Source organism: Rhododendron vialii, chromosome 8a, assembly GCF_030253575.1.
Source record: "Rhododendron vialii isolate Sample 1 chromosome 8a, ASM3025357v1".
Taxonomy (NCBI): domain Eukaryota; kingdom Viridiplantae; phylum Streptophyta; class Magnoliopsida; order Ericales; family Ericaceae; genus Rhododendron; species Rhododendron vialii.
In genome coordinates this window covers 17,844,011-17,861,020 of record NC_080564.1, presented here as the reverse complement: position 1 = coordinate 17,861,020, position 17,010 = coordinate 17,844,011, and the positions used below count along the sequence as shown (strand labels likewise).

At 35.8% G+C, this 17,010-nt stretch overlaps 1 protein-coding gene across 1 annotated transcript; it reads right to left on the bottom strand.

The window, feature by feature from the left end:
* Positions 1 to 3,289: 3,289 nt before the first annotated feature.
* On the bottom strand, positions 3,290 to 11,731 carry LOC131335687 (carbon catabolite repressor protein 4 homolog 5). Its single transcript, XM_058371160.1, has 14 exons — positions 11,325 to 11,731; positions 10,327 to 10,490; positions 9,815 to 9,880; positions 9,665 to 9,717; positions 9,201 to 9,282; positions 8,260 to 8,306; positions 7,502 to 7,583; positions 6,548 to 6,640; positions 6,408 to 6,440; positions 6,160 to 6,254; positions 5,011 to 5,143; positions 4,725 to 4,810; positions 4,565 to 4,649; positions 3,290 to 3,743 (listed from the first exon to the last, which is right to left on the bottom strand). Exons 1-14 carry the CDS (start codon positions 11,641 to 11,643, stop codon positions 3,675 to 3,677), a joined length of 1,407 nt encoding a protein of 468 aa, XP_058227143.1. The 5' UTR covers positions 11,644 to 11,731; the 3' UTR covers positions 3,290 to 3,674.
* Between the last annotated feature and the right edge of the window lie 5,279 nt (positions 11,732 to 17,010).

Here is a 17,010-nt window from a genome sequence, read left to right as displayed (position 1 = left end):
CCTCCTTCGATTTTCATACTCCACCTCCTAACACCAAATTAGTACTCCCTCTGTCTTATAATTTTTGGCTGGTCCGCAAAACGATGTCTTAAAAAGAACATGATTTTTCTTAAAAATAATTTAAACTTTTTTCCACAAATTAAAAGAACTCATTAATAGTAGTATCTAGTAAGTTGTTGGTTTTTTTTTGGATTTTTTCTATTATTTAAGACTCCATTTCTTGGACTGAACAAACATTTTGAGACGGAATGAGTATCGTACTAACAAAAAGTTTGAAGTACTTTTTGCAGTATGCTTAAATATGTTACAAAAGAGATAATAAAAGCTAAGTAAAAAGCTATTCCTAGAAAGGAATTGATATTTACACTTTCTTTTTTTTTAGAAAGAAAGAAAAAAAACTTTCAATATTAAAAAAGAAAGAAATAGTGAATAACAAAAAAGAAAGTGTGAATATCAATTCCCTTCCTAGAATATCAAAATTTGAAGATTTCTTATACCATGAAATACTACTCCCTCCGTCCTATAAAGTTTGGCACTTTCACTATTTCAGCCCAACGAAAAAATTATCTCTCTATATTTTAATCTGTAATATTTTTATAAGTAATAAGGATTTTGTTTGATAGATTTTAATTTATTCTATTAAACAAAGTTTAAAAAATTGCGTAAAAGATTATGGATTGAAAGATATATGCAATTTAAAAATGGCACACATTCTTGAAAATGCCAAATTTTATGGGACGGAGAGAGTATATTTTTGCTTTGTGCTTTGTCGCAACCTAACCTCTTAGAAAGGTTCACACTCTAAACATAGGGCTAGGTCGTTGAAAGCATAATAACCGGTAAGACCGGAATCGTTCCCACAGAGAAATCTTCTTAAGCGAATTCGGATTAGAAGTTGCGTAGAGAGTTGTGGCGTTCAAGCGGCCAACTTTGGTATTCGATTTGAATGACGGAATTTAAACTTGGAATTAAACTAGATTAGCGATGGTTGAGTCAAAGGGATTGATTTACCCACGACTTAGCCGTCAAACGATTTCTTCATCTAACTTAAGAGTGGACCGAAACCGTCCGGATTCCACTAGAAGAATTAAAAGCTGAAGACTACTTATAACTCAATTCAAAGCTCTAATTCAAATTGAACTCATTTAACACAAGTGAGAGATGAAAAAGAATCGTTCGCACGCGTAGGATTATCAAGCTCGTAGCACAAGGCGATAAACTTTATTGATCAAAGAAGCCACCAACCTCATGATCAAAACTAGACATCATGGGTTTAATTCATTCAAAACCTTGAAATTAAGCTAAAATTTAAAAGAAACCATTTGAACCACTAAATCATAGAGTGAACCTCACCCCATGACCAAACCTATATACTACTCACACATAGCAAAAAGACTAGAAATTATGCTTGGAAAGGTAAACATGATTAACTGATAAAAACGGAAATAAACTTGATTTATAAGTAGATCCAAGCCTTAGCTACAACATTAATACTTGAGAATTAAACATACAACCACTACTTACTTGAGTTGTTGAGGAATTAAAAGCAAAAGCTTGAAGCAATAACTATGGAGCTCTTAGAACATAAAAGACTTAAAGCATAAAGATTACATCATGGTCAAATATGGCATAAAAGGCTATTTATAAGCCTTACAAATCAGCCCTACAAAGGACCAAAAGGTCTCTAAAATATCCCAAAAACATGCCTAAAGTAGAAACTTTCCATATATAAAAGGTTGAAACATTCAGCACAAAAAGCTGGTCGAAGGGCATTGGTACCGGTACCATGTTTTTGAGGTACCGGTACCAAACAACCTGTCTTTCATATTAGCAAAATGGTACCGGTACCATGTTTTTGAGGTACCGATACCTTTGCCTTGAAACAAACTGCAGAACAAGTTCAGCTTGGCACTTCAGGCCTTGTGGTGTCCCAACGACCATTCGATGCTTGATTTCTTGACCAATGAGACTTGACCTCGGTGTGTCATAAAGCCTTAGTCCCACGGAAGTCCTCAGAACCATCCTTGATGTGTTTGGCTTGCTTTATGAGCTTTGGCTCACTCCATGTTGTATTTGACCACCTACTGTTCTCCAAGGCTTCTTATGGCACCGTTTAGGCTCCGTTAGCGATGAAATGAGTGTCGTCGGGCAGTTGGATGCTAGGCTACACCCCGGAGCGTTCCTTGGCATTCAAAACCGCCTTATTAGCACGTTTTACCTGAAACACATATAAAAATATCTTACGTGCAAAATGAGATAAAAAAAACAACTACTTAAATAGATAAAAGCCACAAGTTAGAGGATTTGAGCACCAAGATTGTACAATCTTGGGTGCTAATCACTTTGATATGTTATTTTCCTTGTCATCCATCCCTTTCCTCCAACACCTACTTTTCACTTTTAGTTTTTACCATCCACCTTGAGGCTCCGTTTGTTTGGACGTGAAATATTTTTCGGTAAAATGTTTTACCTATTTTTCGGTATTTGGTTATGTAAAAAATGAGGAAAATATTTTCCATCAATTGGATGAAAATGACTTACCTTTAAATCTTCCTTAAGTTATTTTCTGAAATGAACCCGTTGCCTTCTACTGCAATTCTCACTGCTCAGTTTGCTCGATTGTTAGTTCTGATCCACGTTCAATTCCAATAATCTCAGATCTCTCTACCATGTAAACCCCCCTTGTCTATACATTATTTTGTTGATTTCTGAAAATATTTTCAAGTACCAACCAAATACTGAAAAATAAAAGTTTGAAATTTATTTTCTTGAAAAAACATTTTACTTTGAAACAAACGAGCCTGAGTGTTTGCAGGTTTTCCTCTCCTCTAGGTTTAGGTTCTAGTGCCTTTTTTCTTTTCTTTTTTCCCCAAGAAACAAAACTCTCTTTTTGGCATCAAGGGAAGCTAATAAAACATGTGACAAACATGTGCCAAAAATTAATTTTTTTGGACCAAACACTATTGGGTCTATTTTCACGGGCAAATATGACCCTTTTCCTTGAACTTCTTTTCCCTTCGTCTACACTTTTAAAAACCATCACTAGAGACACTTCCTTTCAGTGTTTTTGGCCACACATATTGACTCATGTGCTTGCGCATTAGTAATGCACAAGCTAAAAGAAAATTTTCCCCTATACCTCCAAATATCAAGGAACACAACCATCATTATGTGGTGTTATTTCCTTCATTCAAAATCTAGAGCATTAGTAATCCACAAGCTATAAGAACAAAAGCTTAAGAATTAAACAAGCAAGGTACAAGAAAAATAAATAAAATTAGTCATGAAGTTTGCCGAGTATTAAGTTTATTTATTTATTTTTGGTCAAACGGAAAGCATTTTTCTACTATTAAGTTTATACAACTGGATGAAGCAGGAAAAATTAAAGTCATGAATTACAATCTCTATTTCCTCTCTAACATTGTAACTTCCGGTTCCAAAACTTTAGAGCTAGCAATTTGACTGAAACGGATCAATCACCCGAATAGTCAGGGCAGCAGTGCACAAGTAATGCTCCCCAATGTTATACCACTAGTAAATGCAGTAACCTTTACTCTTGCATAACTCCACTACTTTGTCCGATGGGGATAAGGAAAATCCCATAAAAAAATTGACTACCACATAAAATATTTCGAGCTCCAAGTTCGTTAATGGCCTTGGATCGGTGGCAGAAGTCATTTCTCATTGACATCATCAGCAAAAGCCAGCTCGCAGACGAGAGCCAAATGATCGCTGCCCCATTTCTGCAAAGTAAAATCTAATTTTTAGTACATCATGCGGAGGAGCTCAAGATGAAGAAAACAGAAGATTTGAGCATGTGGAACACCAAAGTATATCACTACGAAAAAAGAAAAGAAAAAAGACTGATACTTAAGTTTTAAAGCACTGCAACATTGACCACAAGAACCATATTAGAGACTCATGTTTTGTATTCATTTACTTCTGGTCTCTCAATCCACTCTGATATCCAGATTCCAGAAAGAAGAAAATTATTAAAGAGAGACAGAGGCACACATCAAAATGGGTCACCCAAGAACTTGACATTGCTACAAGTGTCTCTCTCTCTCTCTCTCTCTCTCTCTCTCTCTCTCTCTCGTGCACGCATATACTCCCTCCGTCCCAAAATGGATGTCCATTTTTGGAATTCTAAAAAAACTAGGAGACAAAATCATTACCCTTTTCAAGTTATAGCTTTCCAAAAATGCCCTTCAATCATTACTTTTGTCCTTTTTTTTAATACCTTAATTAAGGTATTAAAAACAAGTGGTTTTGTCCCTCTTGACTTTCCAAAATGGACAACAAATTTTGGCAACAAAAAGCGTCAAAATGGTCATCCATTTTGGAACGGAGGGAGTATAATGCCAATACCGAGGTGTTGCTCTTACGGTTCGGTATCAATATTGATGTTGTCAGCCATACTCACAAATTATGTAATTTATGTGCATTAGATAAGCCTGGGAAAAGCTAACTGGCTGGGTTTCATATCCACCAGCTTAAGCACCTCACTGCAGTGGATTATTCAGCTTATTTAAAGCGTAAACAATGCTGACAGGAAGAAAGTTACCTTACTCGGTAGTCCACCCATTTGTCTGAGAATATGAATTGGTAGGGTGTCGAGAACTCTCACAGGTACAACCTCCCGAGAATGCCTGCTAACCAATGAAATCAGTGAATAATATTTATGTATTGAAATATGAATATTCTGGTTCATGTAGTAAACATACCATATATAATCAACAGTTCCCATGAACTTGGAGTGATAAGATGTTGCCAAGGGTTCCCCGTGGTTATCCCTAGTTATCTTGCATCCCTGGGTAATTGACTCGACGTGTATTTTTTATCAGCATATGCGGCACATTTAAGTAATACATAAGAACTAGAGATATTTCATTGATCCTATCCCAGTCAAGCACATGCACAATCAACTTCTTTTGCAAGGTAATTTCAGGTGAAAGTAAAAAGTGGTAGCATACAAGATAATACACCTATTAAAGGTTTCAAAAATCTTACATGAACTCTAGGGTATGCACTGCAGAGATTTAAAGGGTGTCTAAGATGAGTTACTCCTTCAGTACCCGTAGCAAAACATAATTCTTCACAACTCCATCTATAAATCGGGGGCCTTGAGACAGAACTCCAAAAGCTGCATGGGCATAAAAATCAGTCGATTAAATTGCTTATATCAAACATAGAATTAGATTACTCGACCTATGCATGATACGGTAACAACTAAGAAGTAACAGAGAATAATGCCATTCTTTTGCATAGAAACTACAATCACAGCAAAATTTCTTTTCCTTCCAATTTTCGCGTTCAAATGGATAATCTCATTTCCAATGTGTTTAACTTTCTCCAGTAGGGTTTCTGTTGGGGGAGGAGCGGCCCCCCCCACCCCGCTTTCTCTCCCTCTCTTGCTGATCGAATAAGTTTGAACCGGTCCTCTTCTCACTTTAATTTTATCGGCGTGGAGGCATTTTTCCGGTGGCGGTATTGAGTGGGGTTTGAGCAGGATAGGCGGAGGGAGGGTTTTCGGGGGGTTGCGGCTGTTGTTGGTTGAGGGCTGTGGTTGGGCGTGGATGGTGGAGCTGGCGGTGATGATGGGTTTGGATGGGTGGCTTTGGTGTTGGGATCCGGGAGTGGCGGCCGTCTGGGGGATGATGGAAGTAGCGGCACCGATGCTGGAGGCGGTGACAATAGCGGAGGAGCAGAGAATTGCAGCGATGGTGAAGCAAAGGCGGTGTGGGATGCAGCGGCGGTGTAGCAGCAGCTGAGGAGCTGGTAGTAGGTTTAGGGTTGCTGTGGGGTGTTTGGCTGGTGTGGGCTGGCCCAATGCAAATGGGCTTGGCCCATTTAGGTTGCTTTGGGTTTTTTGATCTGTTAAGGGGTGAGATGCGTTTTGGTTCAAACATTAGGTGTAATTTTGGGCTTTGAGTCTTGTTGGCGTCTTGCTAACAGGATCTTTCTTAAAATTGAGGGGTGAAATAGTAGGTTAAGATCTTGTGAGAAGAAGTTGCTCAATGCATTTCTTTTCCTACTGTATTATGCTAATTTCATTTTGTATCTTTCAAGCAAGATGAATGGAATTAATTTTGCCTATAAAAAAAATAAATAAATAAAATGCAAGATGGAGAAAATCTTAGAAGGAATTATGAGAACCACCTGGCAGCATACTTGTCCTGATGTTGCGATGGTTGATACTCCAATGGACAAATAGCTCCTGAAACATTTCTTCTATCGTGTAGTTGAAGGTCCAACTGCAACAGATTATAACCAATTGAGTCCCAAATGCATAAATCTAATAACAGACTGATGGATGTATTTTTTAGTGAAGTGCAAATTTCAGAGAATGCTTGTTAGACAGTGGCAGTGTCTATGGGCTTGATACACGGAAACGATCTAAAACTCACCTCAGCTGAAGCTAGAAACTGATACATTGCACTCTGCACATGATAAGAGCAGAAGTCAGTAATACCGAAGCAAAGGGAAAACTAAAACAATGTATTCGCTTACAAATGAAGAAATTAAGAATCACAAGTGAACAAATAACCTGGGGCATGCTGTTAAAGTCCCCAGCAAGCACGACAGGAATGTTGCCCCACTCTTGTGACAGCTCATGGGCCTTCTTAAGAAAAAGTCGAATCTACAATAGTCATGTTACATGGAAAAATCATAAACAATATCAGCAATGTCATATATTGCAAAGCTATATGTTTCCCATTTTAACATGTATCCCATTTACCGAGTGCAATTTTGTTCACCCTCCTTAAAAGAGGGTGAACATTACCCTCCTTATTGGTTGAAATGGTGTAGGTCCCACCCGTGCAATACATTTTTTGGTAAGCATGACATTACTTTGTGGTGGGATTCACACCATTTCAACCAATAGGAATGAGGGTAATGTTCACCCTCTTAAGTGGAGGGTGAACAAAACTCAACCCCCTTTTTACATGTACCTTTACCCGTTTTAGCATCTAAAGTCTAAACAATTTATTTCCCATTTAACATCTAAACAACTTATCCATCAATAACAGACAAAGATAAAGTTACCAAATACAGAATATCTTTACAAGAGTACAAATTCCAAACGCAGATTTGAAATCCGCATCTTAAAATCTGCTGATATAAATAATAAAGTTTCCCTTCTCTCTTACAGCTTAAGCTTTTAGATGAGCCAGTAGTTAACAACCTAATATGGTATCAGAGCAAACAATAGATCTTGTGCTCGAACCTCACCGCCTACCTAATGATTAAAAATTACACGTATTTAGCCCACTTATGGAAGAGAGTTTGGCTACACGTGAGGGGACGTGTTGAAAATATAAACAATAAAGTTTTTTCTCTCTCTAACAACTTAAGCTTTTAGATGAGCTAGTAGTTAACAACATAATATAACACAACCTTGAACTAAAATGAGTGTTCAGGTGACCACAGATTCATACATCTCATATCAGCAGTAAACCCCAGAAGATCAATAATCTTGATAAGCTAGAACGAGCAATACCTGGCCCAGCTTGATATCTCCCCGCTTTGGGTTGAAGAGCACATGAATATTTCCAACCAATAAACTTCGAGACTGACAGGCCCTAAAATGGTTATTTCACAACAGTATCTCACCTAGTGAAGTCTGATCAAAGAAGCAACATAACAGGTATCTCAAACATTACTTTCAAAATTCTAATGAAAGGACATTTCATTCAAGCATCATATGTGATTCAAAAAGAGGGATAGGTGAATTGAAGTTGCAAGATACCCGAAGATGTTGGTTTAGAAAATTATATAACAAGTATCTAACGGGGTTTTTTATGTGTTCGCTATCAGCTACCTAACGCTTAGAAAATGATATGACTATGTTAAATTTAGATGGATTAAAGCCCTTGACAAAGTGAATCACAAAAAGGGATTATGTAGCCCAATTGATTGGGAATCAAGGCTTGAATTGATTTGGTTTGGTTAGGCATCTTCCTGAAAGTCTAATTTGGCTACTATATGCAGTTTAGGAGTTCCAGAGAAGTGAAGCTCTGCGTGTGATGATATAAGACTAGAGAACATCTGTCCTCAAAACACGTCTAAAGGTATCTATACATACAAAGCAAAATGGGGAAACAAACCATGCATATGCCAAATAGCAGTACAAATAAAACAAAGACGGGAAAAAAATGCATCAGCTCATAAATTTGTCAACTTATGAAAACTTCTCCACATTTCGAAATATTTCAACCGAAAAGTACAATAGAAGAGTCAGAGTTCGTCAAAACTTACGGTGATGCCTTAGCATCCAGAGTGGAACTTGACTGATCTTGGGTCATCTGTACAAGATGAAAGAAGTCATCAGTACAGACTAAACTGGCACAGAACAAAGCAGTCAAGCCTGAACAGTGTCTGTAACAACCACCAAGATATGCAAACTACCATGAAGGACCAAAAGTGGTCACACCAGTATGATGAAAACAAAGGAATTGAAGCCATTGAACACCAAAATCATGGGCCCACCAGGCACCAGCATAAAACCAATTGATTACACTTGGAAACATGCACTACAAACTATAAAGGCACAAATTATGGTTTGAAAAAGAAACTACATTGACATCAAGAGTAGCTTGGAGGGGAATTTGTGCATCAAAAGTGGCTCAAAGGCACAACATGCCAATCCTGTGGGTGCTGTTCAGGATCAGCGTTGTAGGCCCAGGCTGGACTAAATAGCATGATTGCCTTCCCCAGCACAAGCATGGGCCAAAGCGGTGGCACTTTGGCACCCACATCTCTACCTACTGAGGAGAATCCTTACCCATGGCGTGCAAGGATATTCATGATGTTCAACTGCTATTTCCCACGACACTACATGGGTTTATTGTCTGCCTCACAAAAATCAACCAGATACACAACAGGACCGCGACTTGTAGGCTTTACAGCATTTTGGGAGGTATATATCCCCAGCATAAAACTTCCTATACTGAATAATTTACTTGCCAGCCTCAAAGATGGGAACAAATAATTGTCATTGAACAATTACATGGGTATGGGAGGGAAAAAAAACATTTTAAAGCAGTAAAACATCAACAATCCTTTTGGAATCAAAAGTACAAGAATAAACAGAAATACTCAAACTCAGTAAGTAACCATCTACACTATAGCACCTTGTACTTGAAATTTAATCAAAATTTGAGAAAACCAAACATTGATAAATCTTGAAATCCGCAGACCTCCAAAACACAAAGTTGAGCGACATTATTACGAAGGCCAAACATCTGGAACTCTATGCTCTCTTGATGCAAAAGGGTATATCTGTATTTCAAATATGAATTGCTAACAGTCAGAAGCTGAAGGGGTATCTGAAAGCAACTAAAGAACCAAAACCATTCCAAACATACAAAGCCATTAAACTGGAGAAAAATTAAAAGTGGTATTTTCCTGCTTAAGACGATTAGAATTCTGAAAAAAGTATGTTTTTTGTGCGACATAAAGTCCAATAACAAGTTCAGATGAAGTTTCACGAAAATTAATGTTCTTAACAATTGGCCTCTAAAATGGTTCGTGAAGAATAATTAGAAGAAGTGTTGCACGAAAGCGCATTATTTATGTGGGAGAACCTCAAAAAAATTCTACCATAAAACCTACAGCAAAAGCATAACAAGTTAGCATACCCAAAGATAGTAGGAAACCTTACAGCTCATTTTTCCAGAATATAGCACAGCCATCACGTGCTTCACCTGTTCGAGCCTTTTGTAAAAACGGAAGCAATGAATTGAGTTACATCAAAAGAATGATATAAAACACATTAACGAGTTTAAATAATCTTGGATGAACATAGATATACCTGGTAAACACCTCTGAAGCCATCTTTTTGGAGAAGATTATCTATATCACAGAAACGGTCGACCTCCTGCAATTTATAACAGTAGCTTATAAAAATGCAAATCCATGAACAAGTAAGCGTCCTAAACTCCAAACAAAGGTTATAAAGAAGTTTGAAACTTTAAATACACACAGCCAGCCACATACTGATGCTCTTTCGCAGCATGCACATGTACTTAATGGTTTCTCTGATAAAATCAAGTCTACATTCATTACAAGTTTACAACTAATAACTCATTCAAGATGAATTGAAAAAATGTAATACTTAAAAAGGAAAACTTTCAAATAACCTAAATGGATCCACGCCAATTCAAAGAAAAAGTTCTACTAAATCAGAAAATCACTATGCAAATAATACTCCTGCACACATTGAACTCTTCACTTATATATTTTCTTTGAGAAAATGAATGAGAAAGCAGCATTTAATACAACAATTAGCATACAATAAATGCTTAAAAAGATGCTCAAACTTGCCTGAAGGCACAAGATGCTCGCACTGTACCGACTGATCTCCTCGCATAAAAGCTTTTTCCGACGGTCCCAATCTAGATATTTCGGTGGGACTTTAGAGTACAAGTCTTGGTGTTTTGATGCATTCTCAACAGCCAGTATATTGTATGACACCAAAACAACCTTATCTGCAGAATGAAGAAAAAGTTTAGACAGATAAAGTGGTGATGAATTTTGGCAACTAGACCAAAATTCAAACTAGCAGTCCTCAGAAGAGTATACAATGTATTGGGCAACACTAAAATACACTTATCTGCAGAATCAACAAAAAGTCTCGCAGTTCAAAAAACACAAATCTAGACAAAAAAGTAGTGATGAATTTTTGTAAATATCCCTAGCATCAAGCTTAAAAAAAATAAACATATACTTAAAAAACAAACAGCAAACTAGCCATACCCAGCACAGGGCATCAAAATTTTTTCTCAATAACACCTATGCATAGGGCTGCAAACAAACTGAGCTGCCCACAAGCAGCTCTTGGCTCGGCTTGACTCGTTTAGTAATCAAGCCAAGCTCGAGCTCGAGTTTTTGGCTCGTTGTATACGACTACAACGAGCCGAGCTCAACACTCAAAAGCTCGGCTCGGCTTGCAAAAGATCGGCTTATTTGTATAGGCTTGACTCATTTAAAGAGGCTTGTTAAGTAAATTGACCATGCTCGGTTTGTTAAAGCTTGAGCTCGAACTTTAGGCTCGTTAAGTAAATTGGTGAAGCTCAGCTCAGCTCGGCTCGTTTGCACCCATGCATAAAAAAGCTGAAGGAAGGAACGGTTAACTTTCACTTGGATAAAAATCCAGTGACATGAAAAACAGTAACGGAGAAAGAGTATATATTCAACAAGTGACAAAACGGGAGGAGTGTCTAATTCACGAGACTAGGTTCCATGAAATAGTCCTAAATAACAGCACGCCACATGGCACCGGTAAATTGGTGATTGGTGCATAAAACAAGAATGAATTATACCTTTATGATGGGAAGCATTACTACGAGTAGAATAGACCCACTTGCGATCACCCTCAGCAGTTGAGGACTTTATTCTGTAGTGCTTTTTATGCTTGTGGTGAGTACGAAACGAAGAATGAGAAGACGCGGCGTAGTTCGTTCGCAGCGGAGGAGTATGAGTTGTGAGGGGTTCTAGGGTTAGGGTTTCAGTCTCTGTCAGTAATCTTCGCTTCTTCGAGGTTTCATTGAGGTGGCATGGTTGTAACAGCGAAGAATGTATGCGCTTGCTCGCCGAGTGCTCCGCTGCCGGCGGAGCCCGCTTGTCGCCGATGATTCTCATGTAGCCGGAATATTTCTGGCTTCGACGGCGCGTAACGCAAGTGAAGGCGGTTGTGTAGGTAGACGGTCGCGGGAATTTTGACCTAAGAGGGTTTTTCACTAAATAGTTCAATTGGTTTACTTTTTTTATTCTTATTTAAATTTTTTTGCATTTGTTAATTTTTTAAATATTTTTTTAAGTTATTATATTGTCATGACAAGTTGAATTTAAAAAATATATAATGATTAAAATTAAATTTTTTTAATAAAGATAAAAATAAACTATTTTCGTTTTTATTCAAAAAATTTGGTTCATTTTGATCTTTATTAAAAAAAAATAGATTTGGACAATAATTTTTTCGATTCTTTTCATCGAGTTGAATCAATAATTCACAATAATTAACTTGAAACTAACAAAAGCAACAAAAAAAAATTGAATAAAAATTAAAAAAAGTCAGTTGTGTTATTTAACCAAAAAGCCTCTAAGATTATATAGTCGGACTTGCCGTTTGGTCCTTGAAGTAATTATCGTACACTTTGATCCTCACGTGTTTTAAGTTTCTAGTTTTTGCCCATCCATCCTAGAATTGGTAATTGATGTGGTTTTTTTTGCAAATTATTAGAATGCTATTTGACTAGCTAATTTACCTCATATTCTTTAATAATTTAATGTGATCAAGTTCAAATTCAATTGTAGGTAAGTGATTATCGATACAATTGAGGTTGTGTTGCTTTTGGTCTCAAAGTTACAATTGTGGACTGTACCATCCTACTCCAATCTTGTTTTGCATTTATTTTGAGGATTTGATTCGTTTAGATTGTAGAGCTCATTGATAATTGTAGTCACGTATAAAATTAAATCAATCAAATACTCAATAATACCTTATTGGAACTCGTGTCAGTGCGTAGTGGTGGACGAACCTTCAAACCATCGATTAATCGCTCATAAAATTCACTCATCCAAACAGAGTTGAATAATGTTAGGTTTAATTTTACTGACCTCCCCTGATGTTTTTTACAAGTACAAAAACCTCTCCTAAAATTTGTGAAATTCCACTATCTTTCCTTAGTTTACCTGACAAACCTTTCTTTCGCTAGTTAACCATTAAAAATCGGGGCATTACAAGAAAAGTCTGATAAAAAAAAACTTTAAAAATTTCATTAAAGACTAAAGTATCTTAAAACATGCAGTTTTTGTTTAGATTATGTTTCGTCTTCTTTGGCATTTTTTAAAGTCTAGTTCATATTTTCTTTTACTTTTAATTCCTTTAGTCGAGACAAAATGTTAAATATTACTTGACTAAAAGCTAAAATTAGTTCACTAACAATGTAAATAAGGTTATTGCTAAAAAAAAGTAAATTACTTAAGTCTAAACACTACAAGTATTAGGAAAATCCCTCGTCAAAGGCATAAATAAATTTCTGTATTGGGACTGGAAATTAACCAAGTTCAGGTATGGTAACTGGTATGATTGACAAAAGGTATTGGGACACTAGCTAGTTTTCCTCATAGTCTTTGATAATTTAATGAAGAAACTAAATAGCCATTCGGTTTGTGGAACTTATTTATGTCAGCATCCTAGTGAGTTTTGAATCATTAAGTTGGCATCCTCAAATTCAAATAAACTCCAAACTATCCTTCCTCTCTCCTATATTTCTAAATATTTCTCTTTCCAATTCTTTCCTAATTTATCTCAAATTTTCTCTCCGATCTTTCAAAATCTTCCTCTTTCCCAATTTTTTAATACTTGACAGAGCTCAGTAGAGGAAAATGATTTATGTAGCCGACCCCAAGTGATTGGCACATAAGGCTTGATTTGGTTTGGTTCTCTTCTAATCTTCTCTCCCCTAAAATCTCAAAACAAAATTTGAAATTAGATTCATAAAATTAATGAATTTGCAAAAATATTGAATATTAATACATGACATAGTTCAATACAAATAATCATGAAAACAACGTATTCAAAAAATTCAAAATCTAAAAAATTCATTTTTCATGAATTATTTCTACAAATTACCATCAAACATATTTTTACAATATGGTGGATATTCAAATCGATTATGTTTTTCATGGATTATGACACAATTTTGCAAATTCACCATATTTTATTATGACTTATTTTGGTACAAAATCAGTTTCCTTACCCCAATTCAAATCAATGCAACCAAATTGGGTTTCCTTTGCCGTTTTGGTTTCCTTTTTCGTTTTTCATTTTGTTTTGAATGTGATTGGACATAAGGATTAAGGACCGGAGAAATCGTATTTCATTATGGGATAATTCCATAAATTCAAAATAAAAAATAGTGGTAAAACATTATTCAAGGGTGAAATGGGAATTATTGAAAGTCAGGACGAAAACATAATAATTCAAACCCACTAGGAGGGGACTTAAGTATATCTATGCTACAGGCCCCTATTTAAATTATCCTAATTTAATAACGTCAAAGTTCAAATGGAATTGTTCTTAATTTTTTGGGCTTTTGGTTGTTTTGTCCTTATTCAAAAGAAATTTGCTTTTATTAGTTTAATGCTAAACTTTTGTGAATTATTGATTTATTTTGACGAGATGAATCAAAAAAGTAATTTTTTTTTTACTTTTACTCAAATATTTGTGAAAATATCCAAGATACAGCCAAAAAACATGGCTTTTGGGGCTTTACTTGGATATTTCTAAAAATATTTTGGATAAAAGCCATAATATTTAAATTTGCGCTTTATCTTTGATATTTTTCAAAAAAAATTGGGTAAAAATCATAATATCTATCTTTTCAATTCATTTTGACAAGACAAACTATTAATTTATCAAAATTTAACACAACATTAATAAACTCGAAAATAATTTGAATAAAGACAAAACTCATTGTCCCAGAAGCTCCCAAATAAGGTGAGGAGAACAAGCATAACTTGTAAGTTGTAAAGAGTTTTTGGTTGTGCTTTTTGTCTATCCTAGCTTTTTGTTATTTCTAGGTCAATTATTTTTATTTCGTTATCGAGTCTTTTTGATCTTCCGGTCCATTTCTTCTTAAGAAATACTCCATTCGTCCCATTTTATTGTGTCTGTTTTCTTTTTTGGACATCTCAAAAAATTGCCTATATCTCCCAATCTATAATATTTTATATATTCAATATGGATCATGTTTGACAGATCTTAATTAATTTTTTTAAACAAAGTTTTCAAAATCGTAAAAAACATTATAGATTAGGAGATATAGGGCAATTTTTTGTGAGGTGCCAAAAAGGAAACAGGCACAACAAAGTGGGACGGAAGGAGCAATTTTTTTGTATTCATGAGGTTTTTATTTCCTCTAATCGCCATGTAACCAATTTTTGCAATTTTTTTCTTAACAATTGATCACGTACCTATCTATACAATTAATAAGGGAGCCCAGTTTTCAAATCTTATGTCCTACATAAATCCAACGGTCTAGTTGTATAATATGGTGGGTATGTTTCTCTTTTCTTTTCTTTATTTTTTATTTTTGGTCAAAATGGTAGGACATTTCATTGATACGAAAATAGCATACATCGAGGGTTATCTATCTCAAATAGATCTACAAACTTTTAACTCCATAACTTCACAAACCAACACGACGATCTCTTGATCATTAGCCAGCCCTCGCGACCACGGCGGGCACAGAAAGCATTTCGACAATCGAATCCTAACACCAACGAATGAAATCCCAACAAAAACCCACAGAAACGCTGGAGTAGCGAGCAACTAATTGGTTTTGGTGATATTAAGTGGGGGAGATAGAGTGTAATAGCTTCTCCAACTTTAAATGGATTGAGATGATAACATGGCATTAACGTAATTAGAAGAGTACGTATTAAGACCAAAACATGTTTCAGTCAATTGAGGAGATAACATGGCAGAGGAAGATCGGGACAAGTTCAATCAGCGTGCTTGTGGCACAATTTTATTGTTCCTCGTCGACAAAGATCGGAAATATTATGTTATGAAAGACACCAAGGCGAAGGATTTTTGAAAGAAGCCTTAGGACAAGCATAGAGCAAATAGATCCGTGTATCTCAAGAATTTTTATTTTTTTTGTCGTCTTTTGAATTCAACGGCGGAGATCCTAGGACTAGCCATTTTTTAGAAGATTCAAATCAAATCTATTTCCCCCCCCCCCCCCCCCCCTCAATTTAAAAAAAAAATCAATATCAAAACACGAATTTCATAGATAATATGAGGTTCTCATAGTGATTCCTATAGGTAAGTGTTGATTGTGAACTTGAGATCGTCATATCAACTATGTTTAATTATGGTTATGATATGTTCAGTAGGGATAAAATATTACAAATACTGCAGCCATTAGGTCTTAGACCATAGATTCATAAGGGTGAAATTTATTGGAAAAAAATATAGCTTTTGGCGTGATTCAAGTTTGTTTGTGAGACTGGACAATTCTTTTTTTTTTTGGTCAAGCGGAAAATCATAGACTGGACAATTCATTTAAGTACAAATGGGCAATGAAAAATCCTATGCTTGAAAGTGGTGTTTAATTGCTGAAAATTGTGTTTATTATGGACGATTGATGGTTAGGATTTGCAAATGCCTTCTAATTGGTAAGTAATTGATTTGAACGAGTCAGTTATTGCAAACTCAATATCAAGTTGCACCGAACCTCAAGAAAAGGGCAGTTCGCTCACATTTAGGATACTCAAAGCCATATTGAATACCAATTTCTTTGAATCGTGCCTTCAGACATGGGCATATGCTAATCTCTATAATAACCTAACTCAGTTTTTGAATCGTATACATAAATCCAACGGTCCAAAGTTATCCTATGAATCCTATGGCTGAGATCAAAGAGTCCAATGACTGTACATATATTTGGAAAGAATGATCTCTCTCTAAGATATCTTATACTCTCTCCATCACCGTTAACTAAATTGGAGCTGCAAGCAAATATAGAGTGTTAATACCGTTTGCCTGACTGATGGAGACACAATCTTGATTAAAAAAAGATGGATTCATCAAGTTCCTTTCAGATGAGAAATTTCTTGGTCATCGAATTGGATTGGGTTCGTCATTGAAAATAGTTTGTTGACACACCTGAGTATATAAAGTTTTTGGGCTCTCTCTCTCTCAACCTCACCCATGATCAAAGCTCTTTCTAGAAGCTCTATTCCGCTAACTGTCCAATAGGTTAGGATAAATTAGGTCTGATTGAATTTTGTTTCAATTTTTTTACTCAATTGTGTGGTTACTATTTTTTTTTAAACAGGTGTGGTTACCATGTAGCCTTGACAATTTTAGTTATTTTTTGGAACTGATTTTGTGGTTGGTCTTGACTCTTAACATGATTTTCTTTTCATAATTTAATGCAATTTGCCAAGAGTAGGCTTGGCTAAAATCCTTGCTGGAAGGAGTCATATTGGATT

What these genes read in the sequence shown, in the direction of transcription:
- LOC131335687 (XM_058371160.1), bottom strand. Translation starts at nt 11,643, where the DNA reads ATGAGAATCATCGGCGACAAGCGGGCTCCGCCGGCAGCGGAGCACTCG. An exon ending in ATATTCTGGAAAAATGAGCT is followed by an intron (nt 9,283 to 9,664) that starts GTAAGGTTTCCT and finishes TTTGAAATACAG; the next exon opens with ATATACCCTTTTGCATCAAG. An exon ending in GGAACTGTTGATTATATATG is followed by an intron (nt 4,650 to 4,724) that starts GTATGTTTACTA and finishes ATTGGTTAGCAG; the next exon opens with GCATTCTCGGGAGGTTGTAC.